The following is a 16,797-nucleotide window of genomic DNA, read 5'->3' as shown; positions in this document are numbered from 1 at the left end:
GGTTTTGTGTGTTTGTTTTTTTTTCTGTCCTCTGTGATCTCCTTAACGCTGTAATGGTTTCCACAAGTGCTCAAAATCAAAAAACTGGAATGTTTGATGTTTTCAAAGTCTGCCGAGGGGCTTTGTGATAATTTAATATTATAATTTATCGTCTTTCTTTGGAATCACATGAGGTGGACGTGGGCATTTTGAGATAATCATGACATTTCTGCTGAATGATAAGGTTAAAAAATATTACAATTATTCTGATTTTGCAATATGGTTTATGATTTTAGTGGATGTGGTCATTTTGTAGGGCAATTTTCTTCTTCACTACAGAAACATGGTGTCTTACTTCTGGGAAATACAATTCACAGCATCTCTATAATGCCACAATGCTTCATTTATGCTTCTCACACACACCTTTATCAGAAAATCACAGTTCCTGCTGTCTGGATATATAGCTATACTCTGATTTTAATATTATTTTGATAGACTGTTCAACCCTGGTCTCAACTGATTATTTTTTTTTTTTTTTTAAGTGACAAAGTGAAGCAAAAAACATTTCTTGAGCTTTGTTCTGTTGTTGGAAGAAAAATAATTGGACAGGGTTTGGCATGCACGAGTCAAACTCTGTTATCTATGAACATAAAAAAGAGCTTTATGACTCATGATATTTATTTTACTTGCTGAAATGTGCTGGGTGTTTGAAATGTTTGACTTCAGTAAAAAGCAGAAGCAACATTTCTCTGTCCTGCTTTAACGTCGGCTCCTTCTGTTCTGCAGTAAATGGTAGAAATAAGGGATGCACCATATTATGTGAACAAGAAAGTTATTGATATTGCTGCAGTAATGTAATTTTCAGCCGATAATGTGGAGCCTTTTCTTCCAAAAGCTGCAGTTGCTCTGTGGCTCCGTACCGTTACCACAGAATATAAAAGATATCTTATATATCTTTTGTACGGTTTGTATGTTTCTGGGGAGAAAATATTGAAGATGAAGTTTTTTTTTGTTTTGTTTTGTTTTTTGTTGTTAACTGAATTTGTTAGTTTTGATCTGTTTGGACTGGCTGTCATCACACATTGTTATTTTGAACCAGCACTACATGTTAACTGTTGTGTAGTGTGTCATGTTTTTTCTTGTGAGTTGATATGAATTGCATCACTGCCTGCTGGCACTTTAAGAGAGAAAAAAAGAAATATTTGATGAAGATGGCCAGTAAGAACGGGCCTTTACTGCCTTGCCAGTGAGAAAACAAAAGGGCTCAATCTAAAAAAAAAAAAGAAAAAAAAAGTTAGCCTTAATTAACTGTCCTCTTAACATTTTTTCCAATGCAAGACCAATTTTATTGTATCGTACCACCGAAATCATAATTACTGGCATTGAAACTCCACATTATGCATGCAGAAATCCTGCGTGTGTTGTCAGAGTTACCAGAATTTCCCTGGTTGGGATCAATAAAGAATATCTATCTATCTATCTATCTATCTATCAGAGGTGGTCGTCTGGAGTCAGACGCAGCGTCCCGAGGCCTCGCTGCAAACACGAACGTGATTGAAAAGCTTGAGGAGGCGTCGTGATCTCCTCCCAATCAGCAAGTGGACCTCATTCACTTCCCTGCAGCTCCTCTGTGAGTCGGATGGGCGGCCTAATCACGCCTGTCATATCTGCGTCCCGTCCACATGCCTCTGCTCTGAGTGAATGCTGCGGATGGGTAATTAGTTGCCAGCCCACCTGATTAATGTGTGTGTTCTGCAGAGTTTATGCGAGGTGACGGTTGGTGTCGTTATCTGTTACCCAGAATCCCCCGGCAGGCGGTGTCGCCCTGCCATATGGAGGAGGAGCGGGGACGTTCATTTTTCATAAGGAGACACCGCTCACCTCAGTCATTAGCAGCCACAAAAACCCAGTGAACATGATGATGCTATTGTTGCAAGCAGGTCATGTGTGAGAACGAGTGTGTGTGTGTGTGTGTGTGTGTGTGTGTGTGTGTGTGTGTGTGATGATGATGATGAACAAGGCGGCAGTGTGTTTGCCACAGACTTGTTTCTTTGTCCTGCAGACTGAGCCCCGAGCTCTAATCTGGGTTATCTGGCTGTAATCTGCTTAGCCCACTGCTACTCTCACTGCTGCTGCTGGAGAGGGGTGTGTTTTCTGTGTGTGTGTGTGCCTGTGTGTGTGTGTGTGTGTGTGGGGTGGGTGGTTCTGGACTTTTGGTGCCTGTTTTTAGCCGGGCTCGGGCTTCACACTGACCCGAGAGAGAGAGGAGACATGGCTGAACCTCCGGAGGTCGGCTCAGAGGAGGGGACGCCCGCCGGGGACTCGTACCCGAGACAGATCCTGGAGTACATGCAGGGCTTCTTTGTGTCCAAGGTAACACACACACACACACACACACACACACACCTTTGACAGGTCACAAACAGCGATGCGGTAAGTTCACGGCACACATGATGGTTAAAACTTGAAAAAGAAAAGTCCTGCACCCTTCATTCTCTACAAATACCTTTAAACTTTAAACAGGGAAAGCATAATAACACTACACCACTGTGACACACATGCTGGTGTTAAATGAAAACAGGGCTGTTATAACCCCTTAGACTCTCTTGTTCTTATAAATTTTCCCTTAAGCTGCTTCAAAGTTAGAAAAAACTATTTTCCCATAAAGCAGCACAGAGTCTCTGAGGGAAACATTCAAAGCCGAGATGTTGTTGTTTTGTGGCTGCAGAATCACATCAGACAGAAAAGATCTCCGTGTCTCGTGCTTCATTTTTAGACACATTTCCCTGGAATCCAGCAGCTCATGTTTGGGATCTTAGGAAACCTCAGGATCTCCGTGAGAATTTGAAATAAAAGTCCTGAGGGTTTGTAATGACGAATCCCACCAGGGATGAGCAGGATTAATGGGTTTGAGAGAAAAGAATGATGAAACTTTAATCATCCCTGTGAACAAACTGGGGAAGCTGCTGAAAGACACAGGAAATCAATTTATCCCCAGTGTAACCAGGACCACTGCAAGGGAAAATACATGATAGAGCCAGGGAAGGGGGTTAATATGTAATATTCTGAGAAAAATACTCTGAATTTCTGAGATTAAAGCCATAAATTTACAAGAAAAAACTCACAGATTTATGAGATTAAAAAAAATTCAAAAAGTTAACAATTTTACAAGAAAAAATGCTTGTAAAATATATTTTTTCTTATCTTTCTTATACTTCCAAACCTCTTTGTGAGGTTGGATCAACCACAGGCCAAAATCATGAGTATTTGCTTGTTACTAAGTTTGTACATTTTTTTTTTCCCTCATGAATTACGACTAAAATTACAGAATTTCTGGTAAATCTGTGACTTTATAATCTCAGAATTTTCTGTTTTTTTTCCTCATAAATGTGTGTTTTTTTCTCGTAAATGTATCTCTTTAATCTTAGAGAATATCTGTGTTTCTTCTCATAAATGTACGACTTTAATTTAGAAAATTCTGATTTTTTTCCCCTCTGAATACCACCCTCCACTCTCGCGGCTCTGGATTTGTTTTCCTCCCTGCAGCGGCTCCGGCACGCCGTCGTAATCATGTTTCATTTCAGTTCGGTTCTGTTTCATCAGCAACAAAACAATCCACAACAAACTGTGTGTGTTCTTCACGCTCAGCAGTGGAAACAGTCGGTGTGTGTGTGTGTGTGTGTGTGTGTGTGTGTGTGTGTGTCATGTTGTCCTGAGAGGTGAGACGGTGCTGCTTTCAGATCTTAATCAAAGAAATTCAGTCAGTCAGCTTGAGCTCAGTGGACCGACTCACTGCTCTGTTCTATTCTATCTTATTCTGCTCTATTTCCACTGCACAGCACCTCCTGCTCTGCTTTATCAGGCCATACTGCATTTCATACACAAAGAGAATATAGAGTTTGACATAAAAAAGCATAAAGTGCATTCATCAGGGAATAAAAGTCATTGAAATGAGAATAAAAAACAAAAGGTGTAACAAGGAATAATTTAAAAAAGAAAAAGAAAAAAGGCATTAAAAGCATAAAAGCATAAAGATGATGACATGCATAAAACATGAAACTAAAAAAGCAGATAAAAGTAACGATTAGAGGACAAAGCATGACTGTAATTCACAAGCAGAGCAGGGCCGAGGTTTTCAGGTTGGACTGAAAAGTTTGTTGTTTTTTTCCATGTAAATGCAGCGTAATAACTGCTCTAAATGTCCGTGCAGACGGTGTTCACGGCCTGCGAGCTGGGCGTGTTCGACGTGCTGCACGGAGCACAGCGCCCCCTGTCTGCAGAGCAGCTCAGCCGGCAGCTGGAGGCCAGTGTGGACGGCACGGAGAGGCTGCTGGCTGCCTGCAGCGGCCTGCAGCTGCTGCACACACACCGCCAGGAGGACGGCACGGGTCAGCACACACACACACACACACACACCTGCAGCAACTCATAGTGGAATTACTGGCTCATGGTATCATAACTTGTCTGACTAAATGAGTTAAAAATGTGAATGAAAGTGAATGAAAATGTCATTTAATTAGATTCTGGTGCTGATTTGAACGTCTGATTTCTACCTTTGATTATCTTTTTTTCTTTTCGTTTTTTTTTTTTTGCTGTAACTATTAAGCTGCATTCAGGTGCTGGTGGGAAAGTCCAACATGCAGGACTTTGAAGTCAGCTGCTGAATAATAGTGTTGCATTCATTTTGCATGCAGTTTGACAGAAAATGAAACCTGGGAGACAAACATTAGACAAACGCGCGGAGGCTGCCGTTTTGAAAGTCTGGAGGACCGTTCAGTTTTTCTAGAAGATACCGACACACAGCGCGCAGTGTCACAATCCTTTTTCCAATCACCAGCAAAACCCAGTTCATCACATCAACGAGTTTGATCACGCAGTTTTCGTCTCCGGTGGAGAATTTCTTGAATATTTATTACACTGACAGGTTCAGCTCATTTAGAGGAACATTTTTTTTCATTTTGTCCATTATTATATTATATTATATTACGACCCCGCTCTCTGTTTCAGTTCTCTACAGCAACACGGAGCAGGCCAGCACCTACCTGACCCGGTCCAGCCCTCTGTCCCTCTGCCAGTCCATCCAGTACTACTCCAGGACCATCTACCTCTGCTGGCACCACCTGACCGACGCTGTCAGGTCAGTGAACGCACCACGCACCAAGTCCCTGCTTACCTGCATGCTCCAATGAGCAACAAAAAGATGATTTTTTTTCCCCCAAAAAAATCTATGTTAAATTTGGTTGGTCTGGAAAAGGTTTTTAAAAGCATTGAATTTAACTCTCTGACGCCTGCAGACACTCTGCTGCACACGGAGCCACTAGTCAACCATAAAAAACGATTTTTAACGTCTTCTGGGTGTGATCTGATGATGTGGGGATGGATTTTGTGCTCATAGTAACAACACACCACGTGTAAATGACATCTCGGCTCACTGAACTTAGATAAATCAACAGTTTTTATTATGGGCAGCGGCAAACAACAATTCTCATTTGTAACCCGAGTGAGACATCTTGCTGTATCTGTCCTCTTTGGTTGAGGCACATCTTTGGAGGGGGTTTATGCTGCATTCAAGTCACACGGGAATAACGGAGTGCCTTTGATCATTCAACAAATCGACTTGTGTTTCTCGCTTCATCTGCTGCTTTGATTCCTTCAAAACGAGCATTAGTGCTGGCTGTAATGTTGATTATTACTCATTTTATTCGTTTATCCAGTTAAACAGGACAAGTGTTTGCTAATTTGAGCTTCACCAAGACCGTGTCCCTTTTCTCCGTTCATATCTTTATAAAACTAATACCTTGGTTGTATTTTGGCTGCCAGTCAGACCAAGGAAGCGATTTGAAGACATCACTCTGGGTTCTGCCAGCTCCCTCATGAGACTTTGTCAGTATTTTGGACGCGTGGCGTTCAGGGGTCAAAGGCTAAATCTGTCACAGGCTTGCAGCTCCGTCGAGGCGCATAAATCCAGAAAGAAGCAGAGGAATGGTAAGAATTCAGCCCGAGCCTGAATACTAAAGCCGAGGTGTTTGGGCTGCAGGAGCCTTCGTCAGGGTGCAGGCTCAGGCGTGACGCGCAAAACACACTCCGGAAAACACTCCTCAGGGACGCTGGAACTTTTTTCGGTGCCGTTTGTTTTGGCATCTAAACTCCCCTCTCCTCGAGGTGGGCAAACGTTTTGGTTCAAGTGCCAGACAGAGAGTTGAAGGCCATTCCAAGTTTTAAATTTATTCTGAGTCGAGTTTCTTTACCAGAGCGTTTTCTTTCAAAACACACTCAGTTATATCACCATGTTTCCCTCTCAAACTCCTTTTGTAATCAGTTGATTCATTAGTATGTCAGCCGTCTCTCAGTTTAGTCAGAAATGGAAATCCTCCGTGTGCAAATATCCACCAGCTTTATTTTGACAAACTAAGCGAAACGCCGTCAAAATTGCTCATGCAATGCTTTTAGTTTCCCACAATGCTTCACTTCTTGTGAGCCGGCATGAAGTTTGATTGCAGTGTTTTCAGCTGTGTGTCACCCACACAGCGCCAACAGGAGTGGCTGCAAAGTCATCGCCCCCCACAGGACTGTCGGTGCACAGCAACTTTGTCAAATTAAAAAAAAGAATTTGTTTTCCTGTACAGGTGTTCATCCAGCAGGCCGTTGGATTCGGCTGTAAATCCTGATTTACGTCCGAGGGCCAGATCAAACTGTCTGGATCCGGCCCCCGCGCCTTAGTTTGCCAATGTGTGACTTCAGATCAAAATCTAATTAAAACGTGTCCTTCGGTGTCGTGTGTGTGTTGTCTAGTTCCCGGGGTGTGACATGAAAAGCTCCCCTGGGCTGCTGCTCCACAACACGGGATTTATAACTTAGAGCTCATAAACACCAACAAAGCAGGTCAGGACAATAAATAAAAAAAACAACAAGTCCTGGTCCCCGTTCTTTCAGGATATTAAACGTCTCTTCTCTGGTTATTTCCCTGTTTGAATTGGAAAGTAGATCCGGCAGGTCGCGTCTGCAGGAAGCTTCTGCATAGTATCCTTGCGCCAGGAAGAAACAACCTGATTGTAAATATGTATGTGTTTTAAATAATTTTAATTATATGAAAAAAAAAAAAAAAGATTGTTGTTGGTTTATGTGCTAAACGTGTTATTTTGGAGGGGAAGTGAATGGAGAGACACAAAGCCAGTGTTGTGGATTAGCAGCCCAGTCATGTGTATGTGTCCGTCATTTACTAACTGATGCACTTATCGATTTATTTATTGATTTGACACTCCATATTAGAGATTAATTAGCTTGAAAATTAAATTTGAAAATGTACTTTGTAAAAAATGTAAATACTGGCCATCAGAAGAAACTGTGTTTTGAGCATTATTGGCTCATATGTCCATCACACGCAGTACAAATGTTGTTTTTTACTCCTAAAAAAACTCCAGACTTTACAATTCAGTGTTTTATTTGTTCATGCCCACTTCCTGTTAGAGATCTGGGCTGTTTTTTTATTTATTTATTTATTTATTTATTTATTTATTTATTTATTTATTTATTTATTTTAAAAAAAGCTGCTTTTTTGTCCTGTTTTTTTTTTTTTTTGCTTGTTTGAATAAGAGCAGCAACCAAACGAGGTGAGGCGATCTCAGATGAAATCCATGCTGTCAATCATCCCTGCTTGCTGCGCACCCGCACACATACACACACACACACACACACACTGGTTTGTGCAGGTGACTCTGACTGAAAACAAACGCAGGCTGGATGTTTTCCCTAATGGCTCACCTTTCTCCTGCCACTTTCAAGTCTCTGCGAGCTGATAGTCAAATCTTGCAGTGAAATGAATGGAAATGCCGGCCGGCCTGGCAGGAGGGGATCATGTGAAGCAGCACGGGAGCCGCTCGCTCGTTAATTAAAGTGGGTGCCACTTGTAGGAAAGGGGGAGTCAGACGGGCCGAGCCGGCCGAGCCAGCCGAGCGCGGTTTGAAGCTGTGGTGCCGAGCGGCTGCACAGACAAACAGCCTCACCGCGGCGGTTTCTGAGTCGTGTTTGACTGGTTTCACTGTGAACTGATGAAAAACATCTCAGTCAGGTGATATAGAAGTGATGAAGACAATTTGAAGGCGATTATGAACTGGTGACACAATGCAGCAGTGTTATTCTGCAGGCCGATACTCATATCTGATATCCGGTATCTTCCCATCCATAACAACAGATACCAAAATGCATTTTTGTGACAATTGTAATACAAAAAACAGGCCCTTTTAGTCCAGTGAGATTTTTTTAATTGTTAATGTAAAAAAATATAAAACAATTAGTCTCTGCAATAATAAGTTTAATAAAAAAATGTAAAAGTTTGATAAAGCACATGTTCTCTTCAGTTTTCCCTCCGGGGTTCCTGAACGTGTCAGATGTGTGTGTTTGTGGTTTAAATCTGCTGCCAAGACAAAAACAAAAATCCAGGAAATGGATCAGTGGTTGAAGCGTAGCGGCGATGCAGCTGGAAACAAGGAGGAAAAGAAGCAGAAACAGAAACAAGAAAATCTCCTCAGTATCAGGTTGTTGTTGGGCTGCACTTCTTTATATGGACTTTTTTTCCTAACATTTTTTTTTTTTGCACTGGTAAGGGGCTGAAAAATATTTCTGTACATTATTGAAGAAGCTTGAGAGCCGCTGGTTTAGACTCTGATGAAAAACTACAAGAGCCATAATTCATGTTGGCTGTGGGTGTAACAGCGACACCGAAATAATGTTTCACTTTGATCAGTATTTAATGTTTTATTGGGCTGTAACTCATCAAAAGCGGAGCTTAGCCTAATTTTCAGCACAAACAGGGCACGATTCAGGATTTGGGGCGATTGTTCGAAACTGCAAGACTGTCTTGAATTTTTGGGCCGACTGGTTGCACAAACTGAGTGAAATATTCAAAGTTCTGTGAGCAAAACAGCGTGTAGACCAAAGACCGCATCAGTTCTACCCTTTTATAAATAAAAGAATAAAAGGCCACACAAGTGCCAACGTCACCACCAGGCAAATAAATACAATTAATTAAACCTAATTTTCAGGACAAGCAGGACAGGATTCGGGATTCTACTCATAATTTGGGACTGTCCCGAAGAAGAAGGAGGGAGGAGGCCAAGACGCCATTATGCATAATTTTATTAACATTTCCCCAGAATTCAGCAGCACATGTTTACTGCCTCTGGAAACAAAAGACCACGTTATTCCTGCTAATGAAATGCTGTGCTCTATTAAATGACGCACTCCTAGAATAAAAAGTGCCAACATGACAATCAGCCAAACTGGTCCTGATTTTGCTTTTTAAAGCTCATATCATCCGATAAGGATCCCTGCTGCTGATTCACTTCACTTCTTTTTCTGCAGGACAGACAGGCCATGAATATGAATTGATTTCTTCTACGTCAGTCATGAAAATGAAGCAGGAAAGAGGTTTAAAGAAGGGTTTTTCAGCACTTAATCGATACCTGTGTCACACAAATTCACACGCAGCTCAAAAAGCAGTGGATGAGTCACGCTGTAAGTGTGCGGCTGGGAGGTGAGCGGATTAATGCAAGCTCCCTGGTTGTCATGTTTTGATCTGTTCCTCTTCACTGCGTCCCAGGGAGGGGAGGAACCAGTACGAGAAGGCTTTCGGAGTCAGCTCTCAAGACCTGTTTGAAGCTCTGTACAGGTGAGATGATGCACACACACACACACACACACACACACACACACAGACACACTGACAGAAGCACACACACACACACATGCTGGGCTGATTTAGATTCCATCCTTGTCTCTCTGTCTTCGCCCCGTCTGTTTTTCTCCCTCTCTCTCCTAAAAAAAAAAAAAAAAAAAGAAATGACTTGTGGGAATCGTTGCGAGGAGGGAGAGAGGGTGAGGATATCGATGAGAGGAAGAGGGAGGAGGACGGGGGAGAGAGAGAGAGAGAGAGGGAGGAGGGAGAGAGAGAGGGAGTATAGTTGCCATTGTCCTTGAGGTCTAAAGTGTTTATGGCAGCTAATGCCCCTCCAGTTTCATTGCCTCACTGATCCGCTGGTCAGCAGTTTTCAGGGGTCAGTCGCTCAAACTTTCATACTTTGTTCGCTAATAGTTTTTGATCAGCGTGGCCGAGGCTCTGGGCGGCGGCGCTCAGCCAATCCCAGAGGGACAGACGGCCCGCCGCCCCAAACGGGGGGGGGGTGTGTGTTCAGATTGAAAAACAGCAGGTTGATGCGCAGAGACATTTTTATTTTCCCTGACCCTCCTAATGAATTGAATTTCAAGGAGTCTGGCATCTCGATGAAAGAGGAGCCCACACTCTCAAAAATGAAAGAGGGAAAAAAATCTATTTTTATTGTGCAGCAGAACAGTGTGTAAACATACAAAATATTGGAGTCGTCAGTGCAACAGACTTTAGCACAAATAGTCACCGGGGCTGAGCAAATCACTGAAATTAGTGTGGACAAGTGCAGTTTGTAATATTTTGATACGTATTGATATATCAAAATCTTGCATATTGTGACACATAATAATTTTTTTTTTTAAAGATTATTTTTTTGGCATTTCTGCTTTATTTGACAGTCACAGTAGAGATAGACAGGAAAGGCAGGGGAGAGAGAGAGGATGATGTGCAGCAAAGGACCTGAGGTCGGATTCAAACCCCAGTCGCTGCGATCGGGACTGAGCCCTGGTACACGGTGCGTGCGCTTTAGCCACCAGGGCGCCCCGTGACACATAATAATTTGATAAAATATAGCAAATATGCAAAATTGTGATGTATCGACATAAACTCAGTGTCCACTTTATCAGGTCCAGCTGTCCAGTCTAATGCAGTTCAATGCAACATAAACTTTACCTTTTAACAAAGTTTATCATGTTCAGTTTGTGCTGACATTGTGCAGAATGTGTCGCTTTAACTCTGTGTTTTTTACTGAGGTTGTAGTTTGCAGAGGTCAGCTACTGGACTGCATTATATTGAGAGGGGTTTCTCATTTTTTGTCCTCCCTATTTATTTAAAATGAGGGGGGACAGAATATTGGAAACACCTCAATAAAGTGCAGTCCAGTCTCACAGCAGCACTAACTATGAGCTCAATGAAGAGTAAAGTAGAGCTGAACAATTGATTGAACCGTTACAGACCTGCTGATATGTCCAGGTGCTGAAATCAAAGTGCAGGAGCTGTTATTTTTTTTTTTTTGTGATAAAGATAAAATGTTTCACGTTAAGTGCCTGATCATTGAAGTGTTGTGGCGCCTCACAGATCGAGCGCAAGAAGCACCTGCACTCTTCGTTCACCAGGAAAACAATTCCTCGTCAGTGCGTTCAAAAATAGAAATGTATTTATATCACCGAGCTCCCTGACAGCGACGCACCTGCCGCTGAACACCTAGACGAAGGAACCAGCAGGGTTTTTTTGGACGTTGGACCCCGGCGCTGCAGAGACGACTCGGCCCACAAATAGAATGTTCTTTGAGATGGAAGAGGACGTCTGAAGTTTGTTTGGTGCAGACGCATTAGCATTCCCACACACGTTCTGAATCATATCGCACTCGCAGAATTCCTCAGAATAATTGCGATTCGATTTTTTTTTTTTGGGCATTTCATTTGTTCTGAGCAGATGTGCAATAAAAATAAGAACTTTGAATTCAGAGACGTTCCTCTTCCCCTTGTGAGTGAGAGCTCCCTTTTGTATTTGGTCTTTTATTTCTTTATTTTTGTCTTTTTTGGGCCAATGCACCGCTCTTCTTCCATTTCCGCTCAGTACCAAAAGCCTCAGATGCAGTTTGTGCTATTTTAAGAACGACGGTGTCTCACATTTCCTATCATGTTTGCAATTTCCTAGTATCGTGCTCTGTATTCTGTATGTTTGCGCGCGCCGCCGCTGCTGACTGACTGACTGACTCGAAGGCTGAAACGTGACTGCAATTTCACAATTTCATTTCAACTTTTCTTTATTTACAAAAAAGAAAAGAGATCTCGACCCGAACGAGACAGCCTGATTAAGTGTCAAAGAATAAAAATTTAAAAAAAAGAAATGAAACGAAAACGTGCGTGTCGTACCGGCGCCTGTGCAGCTGTTTTTGCTTGTTCAAGATTTAATTGAGTGAAAATGAAAATACCTCACGAGGTGAATCCACAACCGCTGGAATACAGAGCAGCAGTTGTTTGTCCCTGTTGATTTCCCCGCTGAATAACTGTGGAGAAATTAGCACGGAGACACAACCGCTGAAGTCATTCGCTGCATTCTTGAAACGCTGTGGCAGAGCACGATGATTCAAAGCCGGCCGGATGACTCAGACTCCTGTTTACTCACAGCCATTTAGCCCACCGTGCTGCACCGTACTGCACCAGAATAATTTACAGCCAAGTCTCGTCTGCAGCTCCAACTCCAACCGCACTTGGAAAAAGTCGAGAAGGATTGGAAAGCAAAAAAATCTGCCTGTAGGACATGAATCCTGGTGATGATTCTGGGTTTCAAATGAGAAATCTCGACCCTAAAAATGAAAAAGAGCCAAGGTCTCTGTCGCTTTATAATCCAGCACGGTTTAAAAATCGAATTTGCATAAGGTTGTAAGGATTTGAACCCTCTGGATTCTTGTACTTTGATATGCAGAGAAGGCTTGCAAGGACACGGTGGCAACAGGATAAGAGTCTGCTGATGTTTCTGGGTCAAGCGTTTAGAAATGATGGCCAAAAAAAAGTGCATGCTGGAGATGATGTTTTACCTGAAGTCAGGCTTGTAAAGTGTTGTAAGTGCATTGTGAGTGCAACAAAAACACCCAAGAAAGAGCATCACGTCGTGCAGAGCAGCTAAAACCACATGAGGGCTGAAAAGGTGGTGGAACAGCTGCATGGTTAAGTCTCAGCATTTTCTTACACTTTTTTTTATTGTAAGGAAAGTTGATCTGTGCCTCTAATGCATCACAGTGCACTTTAGGCAAGTGTACTTAAGTAAGTGTACTTCACTTATTTGGTCAAGTGCTTCTGAGAAACCTCTAAAAAAATTTTTGCACAGAATAGAGCAGAGCTAGATTAATTCTTCATTGCTCTCTCCGCGCTGATGTGTGTGAGCTGCACAAACGATGGTGGAGGCCAAATTAAAACTCCGTCTTCGGTTATTCATGCACAGGGTTATTTGTGAAACAGTCCCCGGGGAAACGCTTTGCTTTCCACAGCCAATTATCAGCTGTGTGGTTTATGAACGTTCAGGACTTTGTTCACTGCAGAAACAGAACATCATAAGGCGGCTGCTTCCACCAAAAACTCACATTTTGACTCTGTGTTGTGAAATCAAACATTAAAAATCACTGGCGTGGCCCTTTAAGTACAATACTAAAGCAAAAATGTACTAAGGCCACACTAGGACTGGGCCATACATCGATATGTAACTGATATTATGATATGAAGCTAGACCTTGTCTGAGATTTCAGATACTGTAATGTTGTGATATAAGTAGAGCTGAACGATTAAAAATTTTAATCGTGATTAATCGCATGATCTGTCTACGATTAATCGCGATTAATTGCGATTAAAAAACACATTTATATGCTCAAAATTGAATCATGAATTCAGAGTTCAGGTAGTGTGTTGAGCATTTTTATTCCAAAAGAAATTAAACATCCAAAGTGCAATAACACTTTGAACAAATAGGATGCTCTGTGGCAGCAATGAACTTTCCCTTCACATGGAAGCAGTCAACAAAATGTTTCTTAGAAATCTTAACTAACTAAAAAATAAATACCCGAATCCTCCTCCATTTTCTGTCCCCGCAGTTCTTTTCTTTTCCGGTTCATGTGCGGCAAAACAAACGCTGTGATTGGTTGAGACGTGCGTTTAAGCCAATCATATGCCAGTAATGCGATAATAACGCGTTAACTTTCCCAGCCCTAGATAGAAGTGTTGTGTTTTCCTGGTTTTAAAGGCTGCAGTATAATGAAGACATGAACTTATTAGACTGCTGAAGCTGTTTTATCGTATCTGCCTCATCGCTGACGACTGGTCAGCAAAAATCTCCTGCGTGTAAATATCTTATGAAAGCACTAAATATCATCCCTACGATATTGTCACAATATGGACATCGAGGTATTTGATCTAAGATATTGCGATATTTGATTTTGTGCATTTCGCCGAGCTCTCGCACACACACACACACACACACACACACACACACACACACACACACAGAGAGAAAACCCTACTCAGTTGCAGGAAGATGAGTAAATGTAAGAAGTTACTTCACCCTTGGCAAAAAGCGCCGTATCAGGTGAGCCACCAGGGGGCGCTCCATCATTTTCCCTGTTGATGGCATTACAGCCGTGTTGTTATGAACTGGACGGTGAAAACTTGTATGACGATGAACTCGAGCTGTCTGATGTTTCTGGTCAGGAGGTCGTAAATCCTGAGTTGTGATTTTATAGTGGACAGCGGCGTCAGAGGGCCAGCGGGCCGTTTGTCCTCACCGTCATTTTATCTTTTCTGTTGTTCACGTTTTTATCTTTTCACGTCCGATAGAATCAGAATCAGAGAGCGACGGCGTTTCCCGAAAACCTGCAGAGGTCAGAGTGTCTGAGTCGCTTAATCAGACAAGCCGGACGTTTACACTGAGGAGAGGGAGGACACGGGGTAACAGGCTGGTGTGTGTGTGTGCGTGCGTGCGTGTGTGTGTGTGTGTGTGAAAAGAGGCACTGTGTGTATGTGTCTGCTTCAGTGGAGAATGTGTGTGTGTGTGTGTGTGTGTGTGTGTGCGTGTGTGTGTGTGTGTGTGTGTGTCAGGACAGTGCTGGGTGATGAGGTGGAGATTCCTCAGAGCAGCAGCAGCAGTCGCCACAGGCTCTTCTGTTTTGCTGTGCCCTGTCACATAAACACACACACACACACACACACACACGCACTGTGCCACCATGGGGAGAGGCTTTGTGAAAGTGGAAAAGAGGCACTGTGTGTATGTGTCTGCTTCAGTGGAGAATGTGTGTGTGTGTGTGTGTGTGTGTGTGTGTGTGTGTGTGTGTGTGTGCGTGTGTGTGTGTGTGTGTTGAATTCCGAGTGAATTCCCCCCTTAGGTGACTGCTTACAGAACCTCTGATAAATAAACTAGTTTTGCTTCGATAGAGCAAGACAGCAGCAGAACTCGGAGAAAATGACTCACTGCTCTGTTTTGTAACTGTGTGTGTGTGTGTGTGTGTGTGTGTGTGTGTGTGTGTGTGTGTGTGTGTAGGTCTGACGAGGAGATGGTGAAGTTTATGCAGCTAATGAACTCCGTTTGGAACATCTGCGGCAGAGACGTGGTCACGGCCTTCGACCTTTCACCTTTCAAGGTCATCTACGACCTTGGAGGTAAGTGTGTGTGTGTGTGTGTGTGCACGCATGTGTATGTGTATATGTGTGTGTGTGTGTGTGCGTATGGCCAACCCAGCTGTCTCTCAGTTAGTGCATGACACCAACAACTCTAAATGTTAATCATTTTGAACCCGCAACCTTATGCAAATCAAATAGTCTGCCTACACACACACACACACACACACACACACACACACACACCTCTAAATCACCTCCACCTGGAGTTTCCCCATGTCAGCCAGTCAGACATCTCAAAGACAAAGGAGCTCCAGTTAACTCTGAATAATAAAGAGAACTTGTCATTCTGGTCCTCAGAGAAACTTCCTGCGTTCCTATTGGCTGGTTCGCAGACGGGGGTCAGAAAAAGGCCCAGAAAAAAGGGATTCGGGGCTTCAGCATCGCAACCGAGCCCGACCCGAACCTGACAGGCACTCTTTTTTCTTTTTCTTTCTTTTTTTTTTGTTCTAACCCGACCTGAGCCAGAGATTTTGCTCGTCCTTCAGCCTACGTGTTGCCTTCAGTGTTGTCACGTAAACTCCAGCACTGCACAGGAAGTTCAGTGGGTCAGCAGGTCCATCACTTTTATTTCTTTCACACTAGAGTTTCACTAAAATAACACCAACGTGACCGAACACGAACATCATTTCTAAATTTTTGTCGGGCCGGGTTCAGGTCGGGTATCCCGCTCCACTTTCCTGCCCTATATGTGCGGTGTTGCCGTAGCAACCATCCACAATCACTATTTTATTTTATTTTATTTATTTATTCTTACTTGTGAAGGGCATTATCTTTTTTTTTTTTTTTCACTATTTTAACCGGAACTGGCCAAATGACCACGACAAACCGTTTGCTGTCTGTCCCGCCACATTCAGGTTCTGTGGTCCCGCCTCCCGCCTTACAGCGGCGCTGACGGGCCCGGTCAGTTTTTCAGCTGAAGAATCCCAGCTGATCTGGTCAACACCACATCCACTGAATTAGTCTAAACTTTTTTAAAGGAATACGCCCGAAGAGAAGTTAATTAGTGGTGGATCTTGCTCTACCTTCAGCGGTGCACGAAGGGATAAATGTGCTCAGCGGTCAGAGCTCCACCATCTAACTTCTCCTGAAAAGACTCTCACTTTTGTCCGAGAGAGCTTCAGAGCTGCTGTAACGGAGCCAGGCTAACGACTCCCATAGATTTCAAGTCTTTATGCTAAGCTAATGAACCAAACGACTGTACGTACGGAGGTGAAAATGGTGTCCAACATCTGGTCTCAGTCTGGGTAAACTAGAAAAAAGGTCTCCAGCCAAAACACTGGAGTATTCCTTTAAAGTGAAGGTGCAAATCACGGCTATTGGAATATTGTTTTCAGCCTCCAGCGGCTCCGGTGCAGCTTCTGCTCAGCAGTCAGGCTGAACGTGTGAAACTGTGTCAGTGTGAGGCAGCGTGTTGCATGCAGCTCCGTCAGTCTTTTTTTGGATGCATAGCAGATATTAATGTCTGTCTCCCCTCGCCCCGCCGAG

At 43.0% G+C, this 16,797-nt stretch overlaps 1 protein-coding gene and 1 long non-coding RNA gene across 3 annotated transcripts in view; both read left to right on the top strand.

The window, feature by feature from the left end:
* Positions 1-1,808: 1,808 nt before the first annotated feature.
* Positions 1,809-16,797, top strand: part of asmt (acetylserotonin O-methyltransferase) — a 44,980-nt gene continuing 29,991 nt past the window's right edge. For both annotated transcript variants that reach the window (XM_030080630.1, XM_030080629.1), the window contains exons 1-5: positions 1,809-2,352; positions 4,190-4,367; positions 4,987-5,116; positions 9,578-9,646; positions 15,173-15,291. In XM_030080630.1, coding sequence (XP_029936490.1) covers positions 2,251-2,352; positions 4,190-4,367; positions 4,987-5,116; positions 9,578-9,646; positions 15,173-15,291 — 598 coding nt within the window. In that variant the 5' untranslated portion in view covers positions 1,809-2,250. The remainder of the gene's footprint in view (positions 2,353-4,189; positions 4,368-4,986; positions 5,117-9,577; positions 9,647-15,172; positions 15,292-16,797) is intronic.
* Positions 6,285-6,873, top strand: LOC115379760 (uncharacterized). Its single transcript, XR_003930277.1, has 2 exons — positions 6,285-6,452; positions 6,838-6,873. It is a non-coding gene; the product is annotated as an uncharacterized LOC115379760 (long non-coding RNA).

This window comes from Myripristis murdjan, chromosome 21 (genome assembly GCF_902150065.1).
Source record: "Myripristis murdjan chromosome 21, fMyrMur1.1, whole genome shotgun sequence".
Classification (NCBI taxonomy): Eukaryota; Metazoa; Chordata; class Actinopteri; order Holocentriformes; family Holocentridae; genus Myripristis; species Myripristis murdjan.
Note: the sequence above shows the minus strand (reverse complement) of the source record. Positions and strands in the feature narration are given on the sequence as shown.